At 40.7% G+C, this 17,578-nt stretch overlaps 1 protein-coding gene across 4 annotated transcripts in view; it reads left to right on the plus strand.

The window, feature by feature from the left end:
- dclk1a (doublecortin-like kinase 1a) overlaps positions 1–17,578 on the plus strand; it is a 42,513-nt gene that overhangs the window by 22,325 nt on the left and 2,610 nt on the right. For 3 of the 4 annotated variants that reach the window (XM_078265815.1, XM_078265812.1, XM_078265814.1), the window contains exons 5-10: positions 5,112–5,206; positions 12,988–13,069; positions 13,770–13,942; positions 14,495–14,614; positions 16,202–16,348; positions 17,364–17,497. In XM_078265815.1, coding sequence (XP_078121941.1) covers positions 5,112–5,206; positions 12,988–13,069; positions 13,770–13,942; positions 14,495–14,614; positions 16,202–16,348; positions 17,364–17,497 — 751 coding nt within the window. Of the gene's footprint in view, positions 1–3,355; positions 3,520–5,111; positions 5,207–12,987; positions 13,070–13,769; positions 13,943–14,494; positions 14,615–16,201; positions 16,349–17,363; positions 17,498–17,578 lie in introns of those variants that run through there. The other variant, XM_078265816.1, reaches the window with a different exon arrangement.

The following is a 17,578-nucleotide window of genomic DNA, read 5'->3' on the forward strand; positions in this document are numbered from 1 at the left end:
TAACATTGGACATTGACACTGACATTGACGCATCTACACAAAAATTTTCAAAAGTGATATGAAATTTGGGTTGTATTTAACGAAAATCCAAAACAAGATTTACTATGCGTATGTAACGTTTCAAAAAAGATTTCAATTGTTGAAATATTAAACCTAAAAACCCAGAAAAAAGCTTTATAACTAAAGTTTTTTTTTTTTTTTATGAAACTAAGTAATCACAGTCATTCATGTGTTTAATGTGCGAGTACCTCGGCCCATTTATTGCATCACGGTGACAAATGTGGAAAGAAATGTCAGCGTAAAATATTACTTATGCTTCCAAAATTGAGAGGAAAAGATGTAAAATAAAGGAAAATGTTTCTATTGCAAATTATGGATAAAACTCTAAAACTGTCAGATGATGAAATGAAAAAGGACTGTGAAACTTTTGCTTTGTTAGACTAGACATACACTACTATTCTCGTCTAGTCAGTTTCAAGAACACAAGCCTTCTGAGAAATATGCTGAATCAATTTAGAAATGCAGTAATAAAACAAAATTGCTTCCCAGCACAGGCACAATTGAACTCTCCGTCCTTGTTGTTATTGAAAAACATCCAGACTTATGTGTTATTGGTATGTTTGGTAGGTGAATCATACTGTAGGTCTAATGTAGTTGATGAATCACAGGTCTTTATCTAATGATGTACGCAGTATTCAATTCTGCTATAAATGATGAGCAAAGTGAGTGAAAACGTGCTACTAAAATGCATCATACAGTAATGAATTTCCCCGGATTAAATCTTAAAATAAAATATAAGACCTAACATGCTTAACTCACATTAAAACTTAGAAGACTTTGAAAAATCTGTGCTGGGTCCTTAATGTGGATAATGATATCCGAATTACCTTTATAAAATATATCTTAAGATCCAGATCAGATCTTGACTTTTTCTGACCGACCTCCGTTGATTACGACGCTATTAAATACAATATCAGTCACCTTTCAATTTCGAGGTAACAGAGACATCTTTCAGGTATCCACACTCATATTGTGGAGGGTCTGGTGTGGCATTATGTTCTCTCTGGTTTGTGTGTCTGTGTGGGCAGGTTGCTGCGTGTCAGCCTGACATTGTCATCACTCGAGCTTCATTCTGGGATGATCTCACAACCCCAGCTGAGTGCCTATGTAGACACAGACTGAAAATAATGTGAGAAAACAATTTGCACTCGTACATACTTTCTCTCCCTGTATCGCCATCTGTCTCGCTGCTCTCCTCTGACGCCTCATGTCAGCTAAAATTAACAGGGAGGTGCAGATGGTGTCAGCAAGCATCACTTCAGGGTCTCACCTTTCTCTTTCTCTCACGAGCAACTTCGTATGACGGGAGAGACTTTATGGTGAAGTGTGCAGGGCGGCTGACCCCACATATAAATCCAGTGTATCTCCAGCGGATTAGCTGCTGTGACAGTCTGAACTGCAATCGCATGTCTATAGCCTTCATGAAGGGTACAAGTTTACTTTCTGAAAACTGAGGGGTTTTTTTTCTTCTGATAAGCACAGGGACCGTGACAAATAACAGATTAACAGGCAGCAAGAAAAACAAATTAGCAGCAGGATAATGACATGCATCCAGGCAGCTTTGTTTCTATGAAAAAAATCCACTCTTTCAATCATCATAAATATGTGATGTTTAAGTTTTGCCTATGTAGAAGCAATTATCCCAAACGTGTCATGAGGCATACTTCAGCTAAACTCATGTATTTCACGAGTTGAATTTCCCAGAATACCTTTGGACAGCCCTTATAGACCCATCACGAACTTCCATATATTATCATATGTTTATATTAAGAACCATATTGGTTTGCTTTTGTCATTATACATGCTCCATCTTTACTATACAGTGAGTGTATAAAAAGGTGTGATTCTTATAATGAAGGTGTGATGATGTGATACAGAGCACATATGATAAGCAATGTACGAGGAAGAGCATGAATTAGACTAATTAATCCATTAGGACTATTATGTGTTAGGATGGAGAATAAAAAAACAAACAGCACACTTCTTTTGCATAAAAATATTACAACTCCTGTTTGGTCAAAAGTAGCCTAATTTTAGCTTCATATCTACTATTTTTTTTTTTTATATAATTCATTCATTCAACCACACTGCCTGTCTTTTTGCTTCCGACAACTTTTCTCATCAGCCTTCACAAATTAGCTTTGTAGTGCAATCCTGAGTGATACTGCCGTTTAAATTCTAGCTTTACAGAGTGTTATGAGCGTGTATTTCATGATTCATATCACAATATGTAGCCTATGTATGATCCAGCACATCACACAGGGCCAACACATGGGGTCCTTTTCCATATTCATTGCTAGCACAGCTTCCTTGTGAAGTTTTGTGCAGCCATTTAACACAGCAGGTGGGAAAGAAGCCAAAACACATGATCTTTTGTTGCTGCATTCTATTCTGGTTAAATTAGTATCTTTTTCCTCACCGGATCTCTCCATGTGTGTTGACTGTTGATGCAAGAAGAATATAGAAAGAAAGCATTACGTTGGGGATCTGACCACCCACCCTACTATTAAATGGCTGTACAGCTGCTTCAAACTCTTGGTCATTCTTTTCTAAAACATTACATTTCTGATTATCTTTCTGCATTCAACCGTCAAGCTGCTTTGCAAATACCTCAACACGACTTTCCATCTTCTATCTTGGCCAGATAACTGCAGGAATAAGAAAACCCCTAAAATGCAGAGCATGCAGCCTCTATAGCTGTTGATTTGGGTGAAAATATTCACTTTAAAAATAGCAGCATTTGTTTCTTGAGGATGTTTGGACAACGAACAATAGAGCCTTCAAAGTCCATGTAGGACAGGCTGCCTCCCCCTGACCATCCCAGTCTCCTTAAACAACTCTCTCTACTGTATATTCTCTCTATCTGGACTAATTCTCCCAGTTTATCTCCCAGTTCAAAAGCTCAATGCAATTCTCTAAATCGAATTATCTATTGGAAGTAAAAAGCCAAAAATGTGCAAATCATAGATGTATTTTTTTTGCTTCTACCCTGTCTCTCTCTCTCTCTCTCTCTCTCTCTCTCTCTCTCTCTCTCTCGCTCTCTCGCTCTCTCGATCGCTCTCTCTCAATTTAAGTCAATTTTCAAATGAAAGGGGCTTTATTGACATGCAAGTTTCAATAACAATGTTGCCAAAACATAAAAATACAATGTGTCCAAATATTCGGACAGAATAAATCCTCTCTCTCTCTCTCTCTCTCTCTCTCTCTCTCTCTCTCTCTCTCTCTCTCTCTCTCTCTCTCTCTCTCTCTCTCTCTCTCTCTCTCTCTCTCTCTCCCGGTGCGCGTCAGAGTTTGCGCAAGCAGCCTCGCCTCCCTGTGTAGTACAGCTCTGCTCCGTCTCTTCCATTCACCGCAGTTTACTATCACACGGAGCGCGTGCAGAGGTGCTGTTCTTCTTCTTTTTCTCTTTATCCCGCGTTGGATTATCACTGTGTTTTTCCATCATGCTGGAAGTGGAAGGTAGGGACCTAAAACGCCATATTTTCATCGGCTTTTACGTAAACGGCGTTTGTAATTGTCTCCCGACAGTGCCTAAATACATAAGCCGGTTGTTTTTTCCACGGATGCGACTTTGAAAACCTTTGACTTTGTAGCATGACGTTAATGAGAGATGTCTTTTAATGTTAACGCTTACCGTTGTGTAACCGGAAGGAGTGTCTCTCCGTGTGCGTAACGCTGATGCTGAATTTCATCAATGAAAATGTCCAGCAATTGCTTGAACAATAGCAGTGTCTTTATTTTATTTTTCATGGCCCCGTTTAGAAAATAAGAATAGGCTACTAATGCAGTGGCAGTCGGTGCTATATGAGTCTACCGTGGGCTTTATCTCCTTTGTCTTGAATAATTCTGAAAGTTCTTTGATCTCGGCAAAGGAATAAACATTAAACAGTGATTGGTCCACTTTGCTCCCACAGGTTTCACTTCTCTGCTGCTTCAAAAAGGGTGCTCTCTTAAAATATTATTAGGTGGAGACTTCAAATGAAACATTGTTTACATGTAGCTATACTTACCCTAAATGCTCGAAATGGCAGTAATTGATGACATTATTATTGAAAATGGAAACAAAATTATGAATCTGTTTTTTGTATTTGTACAGTCGATCTTTTATATTTACATTGTTTTCTCTTAATACTATGGAGGAGTTGGCCATATCTCAGTGTACTTTAAATACCTTTCACCACCCTAGAAGTCACATCATTTATTTAACCAGTTGAAGTTCAATCATAAAGACCATCAAAACTGATTTTCACCAGGAGCTTCTCATTCCCAAATGACATATACCTCCTGTCAAGGAATAAGCAATTGTTTCTGTTACCAAATATGCATTCTCCAATTACTGCAGTTTCATGTTGGACAGCCTTGAGTTGACTTGAGGTGAAGCAGTGTCTTGTTGCCAAGAGACAACAACCTATGTTTTCAGTCGGACCAAAAACAGGCTCATGTTTTGTGTGCAGGTTAATGGTGCCGTTAGGCTTTTTAAAAAATCTGGCTTTTGCTTGACCACACACAGGATTCAGGCTCAGCGTTGATTAATCAAGTGTTCTTGTTTAATGAGGTGGTGCCGTCGGGTGTTTTGTGCTGTGCTGCAGCTGGAAAAGTAGACCGAGCCGAGGTCACAGGTGCATAGAGAATCTGGTTGAAAATGAGGACAGCCTGGTGTTGTGTTGACTTCCAGCCATGTGCTTGAAGCCTGGAACATGCTGTAATTATTCCGTGCCCGTATGTTTAAAGGTTTAGGTTTGACTGGCTTGTTTCAGCAACAGATTTGATTTTGGCGGAAGTAAAAAAAAATAAAAATAACAGTGTGGACTTCAGTGCTCTTTTCCTTTCTCTCTTACTCCCCCTCTTGCTATCCTCCTCCTCCTCCTCCTCCACCTCATTCATGTGAATGGAGAGATGCTGATGGCGGAAGTGTGGGCTGCTGCTAGTCACTCAGAAATAAAACTGTTCTAAAAAACACATGTTCACATTTAAAGAATCATCTAGATTTCAATATTTCTCACCCATCTCATGCACCCTGTTCCATTTTCTCTCTCGTTTTCTCCCTCCAGTGAATGGGACGCCGGCCAGTCAGCTGTCCACTCCTCATTCGGGAAAATCTCCCAGCCCCTCCCCGACCAGCCCAGGCAGCCTCAGCCAACGCCGGGTAAGACAAGAAAACATGTACACACACACACACACACACACACACACACACACACACACACACACACACACAGACCATAACATTTAGTGACACTAAATTTTATAACACATTTCCTCTATGTTCTCAGGAAAAGGACAAATCCGTGACTGAGCATAGGCCGACTACATCTTAGAATCACTAGAAATACGAAGAAACCACAACATCCCAACATCTTTAGTGTCTCAGAAGGGGTGGGGCAATGACCTTTGACATCACGCAGTGCTGCTCTGGGATTCCAAGAATGGCAGGCTCATGTTAGGATCCTCTAATGTTACAGCTCTTATCCAGTGTTAATACATTTTCAAGGGAAATTCCTCATTTTACTCAGATTTTCTGTCACATTCCCACACATGCTGACCCATATGTCTTTGTTCCTTGTGGAGAACTCTATCTGCCTTTGGTAGCTCAACAATGAATGATGCTATGACTGACTTTTAGATATCTGCCACTCAGTAATTTGTGCAGTATCTGATCTAAAAATGAGACTGATGGTTGGCTTTGTGAGCTCCAATCTTCATGTCTGTTTTCAATTCTGTGAAAAATTGGATTGCATCCTCTCTTAGCCACCAACAGTAAAAACAAGAAGACCCAATCAGTACCGACTGCTGATCTAGGATTATTATTATGAATATATTTTTATCAAGTCATGTCATTTTGTACATGTCCTTTTGTGAAAATAATTTAGAAACACATTTTATATTAGAAATCAGATTATTTCAGTCATCTTTTCATCATGTATTGTCATTGACCTGGGTTTAAAAAAAAATAACCCTTGTGTTGTCCTTCGGGTCACCGGGACCCGTCCAGTTTATTTGACGTTTTGTATTGGCCTGGCGTTGAGCTTTGGGGTCCCCGTGGGGTCTCGGTGACCCAAAGGACAACACAAGGGTTACATCTAAAAATCATAATGTATTTTTGTGTGCATAATCTGTAGCTAACAGATATGAGATGCAAACACACTATGTATGTACACTGTAAAGCTGGTAGTCACTGAAGAGAAAATACTATTGTGCAGATAGGGAGCATGCAACTCAAATGGAAAAACCTTGACTTCCACATTAGAGGGTTGTTGTGTGTTTGTGTGTGAGCATGTGTTCAAGATCAAAGTATTGGTTAATCCAGTCCTTGATAGTGACTATGGTGAGCTTTAATATCAGCTTGAAATCCTAATCGGGCTCGGTTTTTGTCGCAGCGGCTCTTTAATTTGCAGGAACTCTAAGCCTGCTGCTGATTTAGTATCTTCTCACTTGTAAACAAATACTCGTACTTCTGCCTGCACATGTCTTGTGTGACTAAGCAAAGCATACTAAGCATGTGTGTTTCTACCTGACAGCAGGGGTGTAGCTATGCTTTATTTAGTAATTATTGAGCTATTTATTGGTGCTTTTTTTTAGGGAAGAATAGGCAAGAATGGTGTTGGAGTCAATACGTTTTAATAAGACACAGAATATTGAGTGGTTTGTGAATCATTTCTGTACACAAATGAGTGTGTATGAGCTAAACTCAGCATAGCATATATAATTCATCTCTGGGGCTCAGTAGCTTCAGTCTCGTGCTACATTCGATGTGCCAGGAAGAATTAATGGATGGAGATTCTGGCCCTTCGGCTTCTGAATCCATCAGTGATGAGGTTATATTGATGGGATATTAAGGGCAGCTAGGGTCAGATTAGTAACAAATCAGATTTGGGTTGAGAACAGAACAAGGTGCACTGGAACTTCCACAGTTATCTGTAAAATGAAAGTGGGTCACCATAGATTTCAGTGTTGAAAGGGAAAGAGGTCGACAAGTACACACATTTATAAACTCTCTTTCTTTCTGTCTACTTGTCTCTGAATGGATACATCCAGGGCAGTTTATACAGACAATTACAGTGCCCAGTTCCTGCTGCTCTGTTCTTTCCTCCCGGATCATTTCCACAGTTTCAGAGAGAGATGCGGAAAGTCGGGGTTAGAGAGGTGAAGGAGGGCTAACCAGACGTAATGAGAAAAGGGAGAAAAAAAATGAATTGTCCCCTTCCTCTCCACGTTCAACCACACTGCCTGTCTTTTTGCTTCTGTCTCATCAGCCTTCTCAAATTAGCTTCGTAGTGCAATCCTGACCTCAGTGATACTGCTGTTAAATTCTAGCTTTACAGAGTTTCATGAGCGTGTATTTCTCAACAAGAGATTATTTGGGACTTTGTACTCGCTGACACTCTGTACTAAGCCTGCAATGGCTTGGCTGGAAGGAAGGAAGGATGCCTTACAGCCCTTTATCTCTCCTCTTCACACACTTCAGCTATATGATGGTGTAATTCTCTCCTCCACTTACTTTTTCTATCTGCCCTGTTTGCAATTCTCCCTCTATCCCTTCCTTCCCTGACAGTTTCTAATTTCTCTTTTACTACACATCTCATCCATTCTCACCCCCCCCCCATTAACTTCACAGGGAGAAATTATATTCCATCATTTCCCTTGTAAATTAATGCTTAGCTTCTTTGAGAAGTAGGCGCCAAGTTTCTGACACTATATTTGGACATTTCCTCTCCCTTTATGTCAACTCTGTGTAATCATGCATGAATAATCACAAATATAGAGTACACACATCCAAATCGTTTTATTGTTATGCTTACAATGGGAAGTGCGTAACTTTCTCACCCATTAAACTTAAAACGCATAACTCAATCTAACCAAACCAGGACTCAGAAATAACCCTTTTCTTTCAAATGAAAGCTGAATCTTAAAAGAACATCTGGGGCTAAAAAAATGATTGAAATATTTTAGAAATTTCAGTCTACAAAGCATTGAAAGCTACCATAAATCCATCTTCTCAGCAGCCACAGAGCCTCAGTGACCTACTACGAGCAAAGCATTTAAATAGTTCACCTCGCTGGACCCTGCATTTAAACACTAAGAGGCACTTTGCTGCCTGATGTAGGTTGCTCGCATAGCTCAGACCATCCTAACCTATATCCCTGAGCAGAATACACAGCCATAGCATTGCACTGTGGCTTTTCCCTTTCACACATACATTGCTGCAAGCACTCAGACGGGCACACAACTTCATGGCAATTGCACACAGAATCACTTATACGTTCATGTATGTTTCAGGAAACACTTTTATACATGAAATCCACACTTGTGCACAGGCAGTAGACATCAGCTCGATGCACACTTGCACATGTTATGTGTTTTATGCATTTGGTGCATGCTAGTGTGACCCGTTTTAATGAATTAGCAACGAAAGCATGAAAGACTGGTCTACATTAATGATGCCATCCATCCCCCTCTTCTCCTTTTCTTCTTAGAGTCCTTTTAGGACCACTTGCCTCACTAAGAGCACCCTAGCTTTCCATATTCATATTGCTTTAGTATTTTATATTATACCTACAGACACACGGATCCACGTAGAAACACACCCTAGATTTCGTTTTCTGTCAATACAATAACCGCTCTAAAGCACGTACAGATGAATCGAATGAGCTGGGGAAGTGCCAGCTCTTCTGTCTGTTTCCTTCATTAGATTTAAAAAAAACAAAAAAAAAAACAGATGGGGAATTAAATCGTAAAAAAAACTACGCAGAGAGTAGTGACCAACACATTAAAGGAAAGACAAACAGAAGGTCTGTGATGCCAATACAACAGTTGTGATTCAGTCAAGTAGCTGTTTGTGGGAGCGTATGAGAGAAAGAAAGTGCTAATTTTCAATCGTAGTATGTCACCTACATCCTCCTCTCACCACTGAGTCATTCACGTCCGTAATCCATTGAATTGCATGCTCAATCTCACATTACCGTCCATATTTGGTTTTGGGTGATTCATAATTAAATTGTGTGTGTGTGTGTGTGTGTCTAAGTGAAAGAGGGAGCAAACTGAAGGTGTGTATTATGAAGGTTAATTATTGTCTCATTTCATTCATGTGAGTGTGTTGCTACTAAAGTTTGTATCTGGATGTATTATATTTCTTATTTCCTGTTGTGTTGATGTCATTAGATGGCTTGTCCAATTTTTGTTTCTGTATCTGCCAAAAAGACTGGCTGCAGCACATGAGGAACTGTGGAAGATTTAGCAATTGCAGCTTAAATTAAACATTGTTTCTTGAACATTTTATTCCTTCAAATTGTTCACAAATGATTGAAATTCGGCTCATATTTACATATCTTTAGTCGGTAACATGACATTTTGCACTGCCATTTACATACATGTAAGATATGTAAATATAAAAATTTAATAACCTGGCCATATTGTAATTTTTGTCATGCAAGGCTGCCAGCTCTTCTTGGCTCATGTGTTTCTATTTGTATTTTCTTTGCTTAATGTATTCATTTCCATTTGTTGATGTCATCATTAAATCCATTGTCATTTAATTTTTCATTTTGTGTTTTTATTCTCATGTTCCTCATAACTGTTGATTAACAGTTCATCATGTTCATCACATACAAAAAACAAACAGAGATCATTTCCAGCAGATGGATGATGATTACGATGATGATGATTGGTTCTCCTTTGTTAAACTTATGTCTTTACTCAGCCGAGCACAGAAGAGATTACAACACAAACTCAGTCCCAGAGGTGCGTTCATCTCCCCTGTCCCACTGCTTCGATTCTGGGTGGTTTTTTTTACTGGCTTAGGCAACCCAAGTCTCCCACTATTAAATTTTCCCTGAAGCATTTAATCATGTTCCTGTGATTTCCCGGGATTGCGGTGCATAAGGATCGTGATTAGAACATTTACCTGTGTCCAACTGGAAGAGCAGAAAGTCAGAATCCCTAAACACTGTTGATCTCTTCAGATGACAGTCAAATAGATTACGTTTCCTGTCTGTCTAGACACCAAAATGAGAGCCAAGAAATATTATCTCCTGTACCTTGTGTCCTTATGAGAGACAGAGTGGGAACTTGGGACAAAACAAAGTACCATGTTTCTATCAAATCTTATTAGATTTTATTCCACCAAAAAAATCCTGCTTCTGCTGTATATTGCCTGGCAGTGAAAGTAACAAGAAATGCTGCTGGAGAGGAGGTTTGGTTCTCTCAGCCTGAGGGCTGGAAAGAAAGACGGCTTTAGGATGTGTGTCGTAATCGGATTCAAACAGGGTCATTGGGGACAAGGCTAGCATTACTCTTAAGTCGGTTTTGTAAATGTTTGGTGCATTTTTAATGCTGAATTCTTGACAGACTGCCTTTTCATACTTCTGCTTCTACTTGTCAGCATCTGAGATAATACTCCACGTTTAAGGTCAATCATGGAAATCCTGTTTAATTCACATTTATGCGCTGATCAGTATTCAGTCGCTGAGTGTTGCCCTTGCCAATTTGAAGAGCAGTGGCTCCAGCCATGATGTAAAAGGTTTGTCAGTGATTTTTGTTTTTTTCTGTGGTGTGAGTCATAGCCAGAGCTAAAGTGTAGAGATGTAGAGCTAGGAATAGTGTATGTTGTGTTGTGCAACATGGAGAAAGCTGGATGGTTTAACAATAACATGGCAGTTCCTGCCAAATGTAATATATATATAATATCAACCAGACCAGACTCCATACATCTTTCTTACCATGTCTTTGTTTCCTTTTCTCCATCTCTCGCTGCTTCTCAGTCTCTTTCTCACTCTGTCTGTCATGTCATCTGTCTCATAGTTTTTCAACACAGGAAAGAGAGACACAATGTTCATAGAAGGTTAAACCTACCTCCCAGCCTGCAGACAGGAAATGGCCATATATAGGCTTCTGTCTCCACACTGGAAGTCTCATAAGCTGCCTCTCCTCTCTCCTCTCTGTGAGCAATTTCCATAGCAACAGTATTTTGTTTCCCTCGGTGACAGGAAGAGAGAGATAGGAGTTCAAAATGAGAAGCCGAATAAGGACGGGGCTGGATGTGCGATAAGGGCACAAGAGAGGTAAATGTAAGAGATGGCATGAGAGAATAAAAACGCACAAGAAGGATGTTTTGGATAAATCACATGAGGGTCATCGGCTTTATGGGTATTAAGTGGGTTTTCTTGTTCTGGGATAAGTGCCCGAGCAAAAATAACATTACATAAACCAAATCCAGCCTGACTCACAGCTACATCACCTGGGCAGCTTTCAGGTCACAGCAGTAGAGATGAGTAAACGAGCTGACAGTTACTTGAGCAGAGATACAGGGCAGCTCCGCTTTGTAAATAGTTTTCTAAGTCATTATGATGGGTGGCCTTTTCCACTTTTTGCCATGACAGCAAACTCTCCGGGCTGTATCAAAGTCTGACTGGACACCATTGAAATAAGAGGTTATTATTTCTAGTTCCCAGCAAGCATTTTTGCATAATTTAAATGTTGATCTGCACTGTTGTTGAAAGCCCACTTTGTAAAATCTGAAGTATTATATCAGATGCAATTTGACACAGTTTCAGAAGTTTGAAAACATTTTGTTTCGTGAATTATTTGTTGATGCCAAATTTGGCCTCCTTGTTACAAATGCTTGCTAGGTTATTACCATAACAACAGGCAGCATCCATTAATTCAGCAACACTTTTTAGGATCTCATCTTTTCTAAGGAGTCAGGACTGATTGACGTGTAAATTATACCATGTGGTGTGAATTCACCACGAGAGAGCATGAAAATTACTACACCTGCACTAAAATGAGAGATGACAGAAAAATGTATCATCAGCGAGACATTAGTCACCAACAAACTGCTGATGCATTGCTCTCAGTTGCACATGTAGATTGGCTCATGCATCACACACACACACACACACACACACACACACATACACACACACACACACACACAGTGCAGACCATTTATAGTGCAAACGGCAATTGTTAATAATTCACTTTGGCCATCTTATATTTGAGAGGAATTATGATGGTGTCCACTTCCATCACTGGCCAGGCTGCACGGCCAGTTGCACCTGCAGGATTTATTCAAGCACTGGAAACCTCCCAAACCACAAAGATTTTTCCCTTATGTAATAAAATTATCAAAATGTAGTAAAATAATTTGAAGCCAACAGCAGGTTTTGGAGAAGAGGACAAAAAGATGGAAAGGAGTGGAGGAAAGACAGAAATAGGAGAGATAGAGGGGAAGATTCTCATTTACAGTACCGGCTAGTTCCTCGCTCCCCGCCCTTGTTGCTTCCATGACAACCAGACAGAAGGTTATGAGGTGGAAGGCGTAATGAGTTTTTGTCTTTAGACAGATGCCGACGCTACATCTCTTTTTCCCGTTAATGACCTCCTACTCACCAGCCACATGAAAGACAGTATTCGTCCACATTTATCAGTGTCACCAAAACCTGTTTTTAGTTGGTATTAAAGGTAGTAGTGATGAGTAAAAGGATGGTAAAATAAGATAGGAATGACTTCAAGTTCTGTGAATGTAGAGGAGCTAATTGGGATGCAATCGTCTGTACAACGTGGCCACACAGGTGGTTTACTGTCTAATAAGTAACCAGTTTATATTCAGCTCAGTATCTTAAGTAAATATGTTCTGCTTTTTTTGTGTGAGCACAGTGTACACACCGCACAGGGCAGCACAATAAAACAGACAGACATGCAAACACAAAGACAGACTTAAGGATGTTCTGAGGATGAGACGAGTCGCAAAATGTCCTTTTGCTTATTTTTGGACATACATATTTGATTTGGCTGGGATTGTAGCAGAAGGGACTGCTTCATGGTGTTTTGTTGAGTGTGGATTGGATTACAAACTATTTTGGTGATTGAACAGATTTAAAAACAATAATTACCATCCTGCTCTCTGTCTTCCCCTCTCCCTCTCTGCAGGGGTCCCAGGGTTCTTCCACCTCTCTGTCTTCCACTAAAGTTTCCAGCTCAGTGGAAGACGGGGATGGACCTGTTACTGAAGGTGAGGAAAATTATCATTACAAGAATGTCCCATCTGTCCGTCAGTGGGCAAAGGCGGTGTACTTGCAAATACCATGCATGTCTGAATCATATTCATGACCTTTGATGCGTCTCTCTCCCTCTCTCTCTCCCATCTCTGTGTTGTACATCCTGTTCTCATCACCTCCTTTTCTCACACTTTCCCCCTCCTCTGGTGTTTTTCACCATCTCTCTGACTCCAAAAAACTCTGTGACACTACAAATGATGTGCTGGTAAATTATGTGAAGGTTATACCAAGAATGTTCTGTACCAAGTGCTCTTTTATGTTAAGTCACAGATCTTTGGCAATTTCATTCTGACATCTTCATCTTTGATTTAATTTACCTTTAGGGGAACCTGAGAACCTTCTCAAATGTTATACATCAATTAATTAATTCATATTTCACTGAACATTAATTGCATACATTTGCAATTTAATCCACCAGTTAGTTCTGTCGGATGTAACTAGAGCTCTATTGATTTGAAACTCAATTTGAAAAATAAAATACATCTCCATGGTCATTCATGTCCTTTTCAATATCAACGTTATTAGAAGTAAATTATTTAGCCTTAAACAAAGCTCTTTAGGTCCTCTGTACAATGAATCCTTATCAGCATGAAAAAAGGGTACAAACCACTTGAGTCCCTCAGCCGCTCTAAACCTCGTTCTTCCTCCCTGCAGCTGAGGTTCTAGTCAATGAGGTTCCAGCTGTGCCGTCCTACATATCGGACCGCTACAAGGTGGGACGCATGTTAGGCGATGGAAACTTTGCAGTCGTCCGGGAATGTGTGGAGCACTCCACAGGACGGGAGTATGCTCTGAAGATCATCAACAAGGGCAAATGCAGAGGCAAGGTAAACTATGACTCCAAAGGCAAAAGAGTACTGTGCAAGGCTACCCCACTCAAGTAGGAATACTGTTGCTTGGCTTAAATGTTACTACAAAAAAAAGATAACTTGCGTTGAATGCTGCTCAAATATGTGTACAAAAGTAGGTCTTTCGAAAATTACTTACATTTTTCAATGTCAATGAAACTAAGGAACCGCGAAAAATAACTAAACAGTTTGCAATTCATCAGTTTACACGCTTTCTATGCAGGATTAGTGTAACAGGAGTCCCTTCACCAACATTTTTAGGCTAATTAATCTAAATCTGTGTCAGTTAAAGAGCAAGTGAACACCATCTGAAAATCATGTTTTCGCTGACCTCCAGTGGTTTAAATTCTCACCTTGCTGCAGCGATGTAGAAGTGTACTTCAGTGTGTGTCAGTACACCGTGACATCATTAAGTGTGGTTAAAGGTGCACCAGAGCACATGTCTTACCACACCCATCACACCAACAGAGGGCCTGGTGTTAAGTTACTCTTTATTCCTCTTAATAAATGTGTTTCAATTCTTATTTCTAGGAGCACATGATCCAGAACGAGGTGGCCATCCTCCGCAGGGTTAAACATCCAAATATTGTCCTGCTCATAGAAGAGATGGACACTTACAGCGAACTCTATCTGGTCATGGAGCTGGTAAAGGTGTGTAGCCATGTTTGTATACTATAATTACAAGTTTATTTTTATATGTTTGTGGGTCATTCTCCCCTGGTTATGGACAGGCTGGGATATTTGGCCTGACTAAGATAATGGATAGATGTATTCTCTATATATATCGGTGATCATTATCTCCAGCTTGAGCGTGACAGAGAGGAGCACAGAGGCAGAAACGGCAACAGAGAGTGAGCTGCAACATTCAACTAGTGAAGCAAATGATAAATTGATAACCAGTCACACACTGTGGGATCCAGAGAATTGGTCTGTGGCCCGAAGTGCTTGTGTGTTCACATTCTTTATTCTCTCTTGCTCTCTGAGTCAAGAAATGTATGTGCATAATTCAGGAGCCAGGAATGTGATCCATCTGTTCATGTTGTGGTGTAGCGTACTACAGAATATAGATGAGAGGCGATCTGTGGAAGAAGTGTTTGTACGTGTGAGTGCGTCCAAAGTAGGAGGATCGAGAGGAGGCTGTGAATGAATGAGGTTCAGAGAGTCTCTGCGAGAGTGGCAGGGACTGAGAGAGGAAAAGAGTCAGATGGATGCATTGAGAGGGGAGGCGAAGGGTAAGAGCAGCGAGAGAGGGAAACAGCCAAAAGTATGGCATACATTTTGTGTTCTTTGGTGCTGTTTTGGGCTGGGTCCTTTAGTTTCAATAAAGGGAAATTTAATAAAAATTATTATTATAATATTATTATATTTCAGACAATAGTGTACTTCCAGCTTTGTGGCAACAAGGTAGGCTTTAACATAAAAAAGCCAGGCTGAATAAATAGTTTTAAATTATGGCAGGAAAGAACTGAGCCATGCTTCGTCACCCAACAACACACGTGGCCGACTTCACTAACTCATTAAACTCTCTGCAGCCAGATTCCAAAATCTTGTGGAAATCTTGTGCCTCCCAAGAAGAATGGAGGATGTTATAGCAGCATATTAATGTCTATGCTTTTGGAAATGAGAAGTTCTGAGAATGTATGTGTGTCCACATACTTTTGATCACACAGTGGGGGTAGAGAAGTGCAAATGCACTGGTTAGAGACTGACAGTGCTCATGTTTAAATAACTGTTGCTGTGCAGGCCAGATGCTGACAGTGTGTCTCAGTCTATGCTGGGAGGAAGAGTTTGAGAGATCCAGCCCTATTTTAAGCCTCTGTTCCATTTAGTCCACTCAGGGAGAGAGAGGATGAGAGAGACATAGAGAATGAGAGAGAGAGATAAGAGGAGGGGGTTTTCATACAGAATGATATGAGAAGTGAAAAAAAGCCTGCACGAAAAGAAGAAAACATAAAATTACAGGAAAACATTTAAATGAAAGGGAAATATTAAAGACGGGTAGGAGGAGATGTTTCAACCTAGGGGAGAAATGAGGACACAGTTTACCCCTCCAGCTGCTGAGCAAACGAAAATCTTCTAAATCCACTTTTTTGTTAACTCTTCTCAGCAGAAAAGATGAGATACTGTGAAAACTTGGAAGTGAACCTGTCAGGTTCTGTGTGTGAAAATGCCAAACAAACCCCTGTGACATTGTTCCTAATATTGACAACCCGTCTGCCCATCATGATTTTTCCGCAGGGGGGAGATCTGTTTGATGCCATCACCTCCGCCAACAGGTACACAGAGAGAGATGCTAGCGGCATGCTCTACAATCTGGCCAACGCCATCAAATACCTCCACAGCCTGAACATTGTGCACAGAGACATCAAACCAGAAAACCTGTTGGTGAGTTCACACAGAGTGGGTCTGCATGTGTCTTTACTGTGTGTACATGGTCATATAACTCACTGCAGCATTAGCCTCCCTCCTTTCTGAATGAACAGTGAAGTAATATCACTCACTCTGGACTCTCACAGAGAAGAGAGATGAGTCATCCCTGCTGCCCTCACACCTCCCGCACACTCCTTCTCCAGCCTGCTTTGTATGGGTCTTCCCTCCCTCCTTCTCCCTTATGTTGACATTCTCGTTGTCTTCTCATCCTCTTCCTTCAACCGCTGTTCTTAATCCCCTCCTTTGCCCCATCCACCACCCAGAGTCACTCCTTACATGTGATGGTCGGGTCCGACTTGTGGAAGAAGATGTGGGCCATACACCTTAAACAATGAGTTGAAAGATGCTGAAATGTCTGAATATTAAAATGTATTGTATATGTTTTATAGCAGCTTTAAGGTCATAGATTGTTTGCAGTTATACTATTTTATAAGGCCACCTCTCTCTTACATGCACAAACATGTACAGTACATTGAACTATTTCTTCGCCAGTGCGAGTGTTAATTGCAAGTCACTGGAAGTACTTGTTTAAAGCCCTATGTGTAGATTTGAAAATGTCAGACCTTGGTGCCCCCCAGTGGTGCTATCAAAAAGGACAGCTCAATGGTGTTTTAAGCCCCCAACGTCTTCTTCCAGGCAGCGCTGCGACTGTTGACTTCAAGGCACCTAACCCTAACCCCAACTATAACCATTGCCTAATCGACTTCAAGGCTGCGCTGCAACCGTTGATTTCAAGGCACCTGACCCTAACCTTAACCCTAACACTAACCATAACCATTGCCTAATCCTAGTGCCTTCCAGGTAGCACTGCCTGGAAGGAGACGTTGGGGGCTTAAAACACCGATAAACAAAAGGACACTGTAGCAGACAGCAATGCACACCGCTAACCCCCAATGCTCCCCACGGATTTAACCCGGATAGTAACATTTTTGTACAAACAAAAACCATAAACTTAAAACTATGTGCCTAGGTGTATGAGCATGCAGACGGCAGCAAAAGCCTGAAACTGGGAGACTTTGGTTTGGCGACTGTGGTGGACGGACCTCTCTACACTGTCTGCGGGACCCCAACATATGTAGCACCTGAAATCATCGCAGAAACAGGGTAAGAGCATCAGTAGCAGAGTTGAGGTTTCAGGGACAAATCAGAGGAATGACACACAGGCCACACTCAATGTGTGATGAG

Source organism: Sander vitreus, chromosome 13 (genome assembly GCF_031162955.1).
Source record: "Sander vitreus isolate 19-12246 chromosome 13, sanVit1, whole genome shotgun sequence".
Lineage (NCBI taxonomy): Eukaryota > Metazoa > Chordata > Actinopteri > Perciformes > Percidae > Sander > Sander vitreus.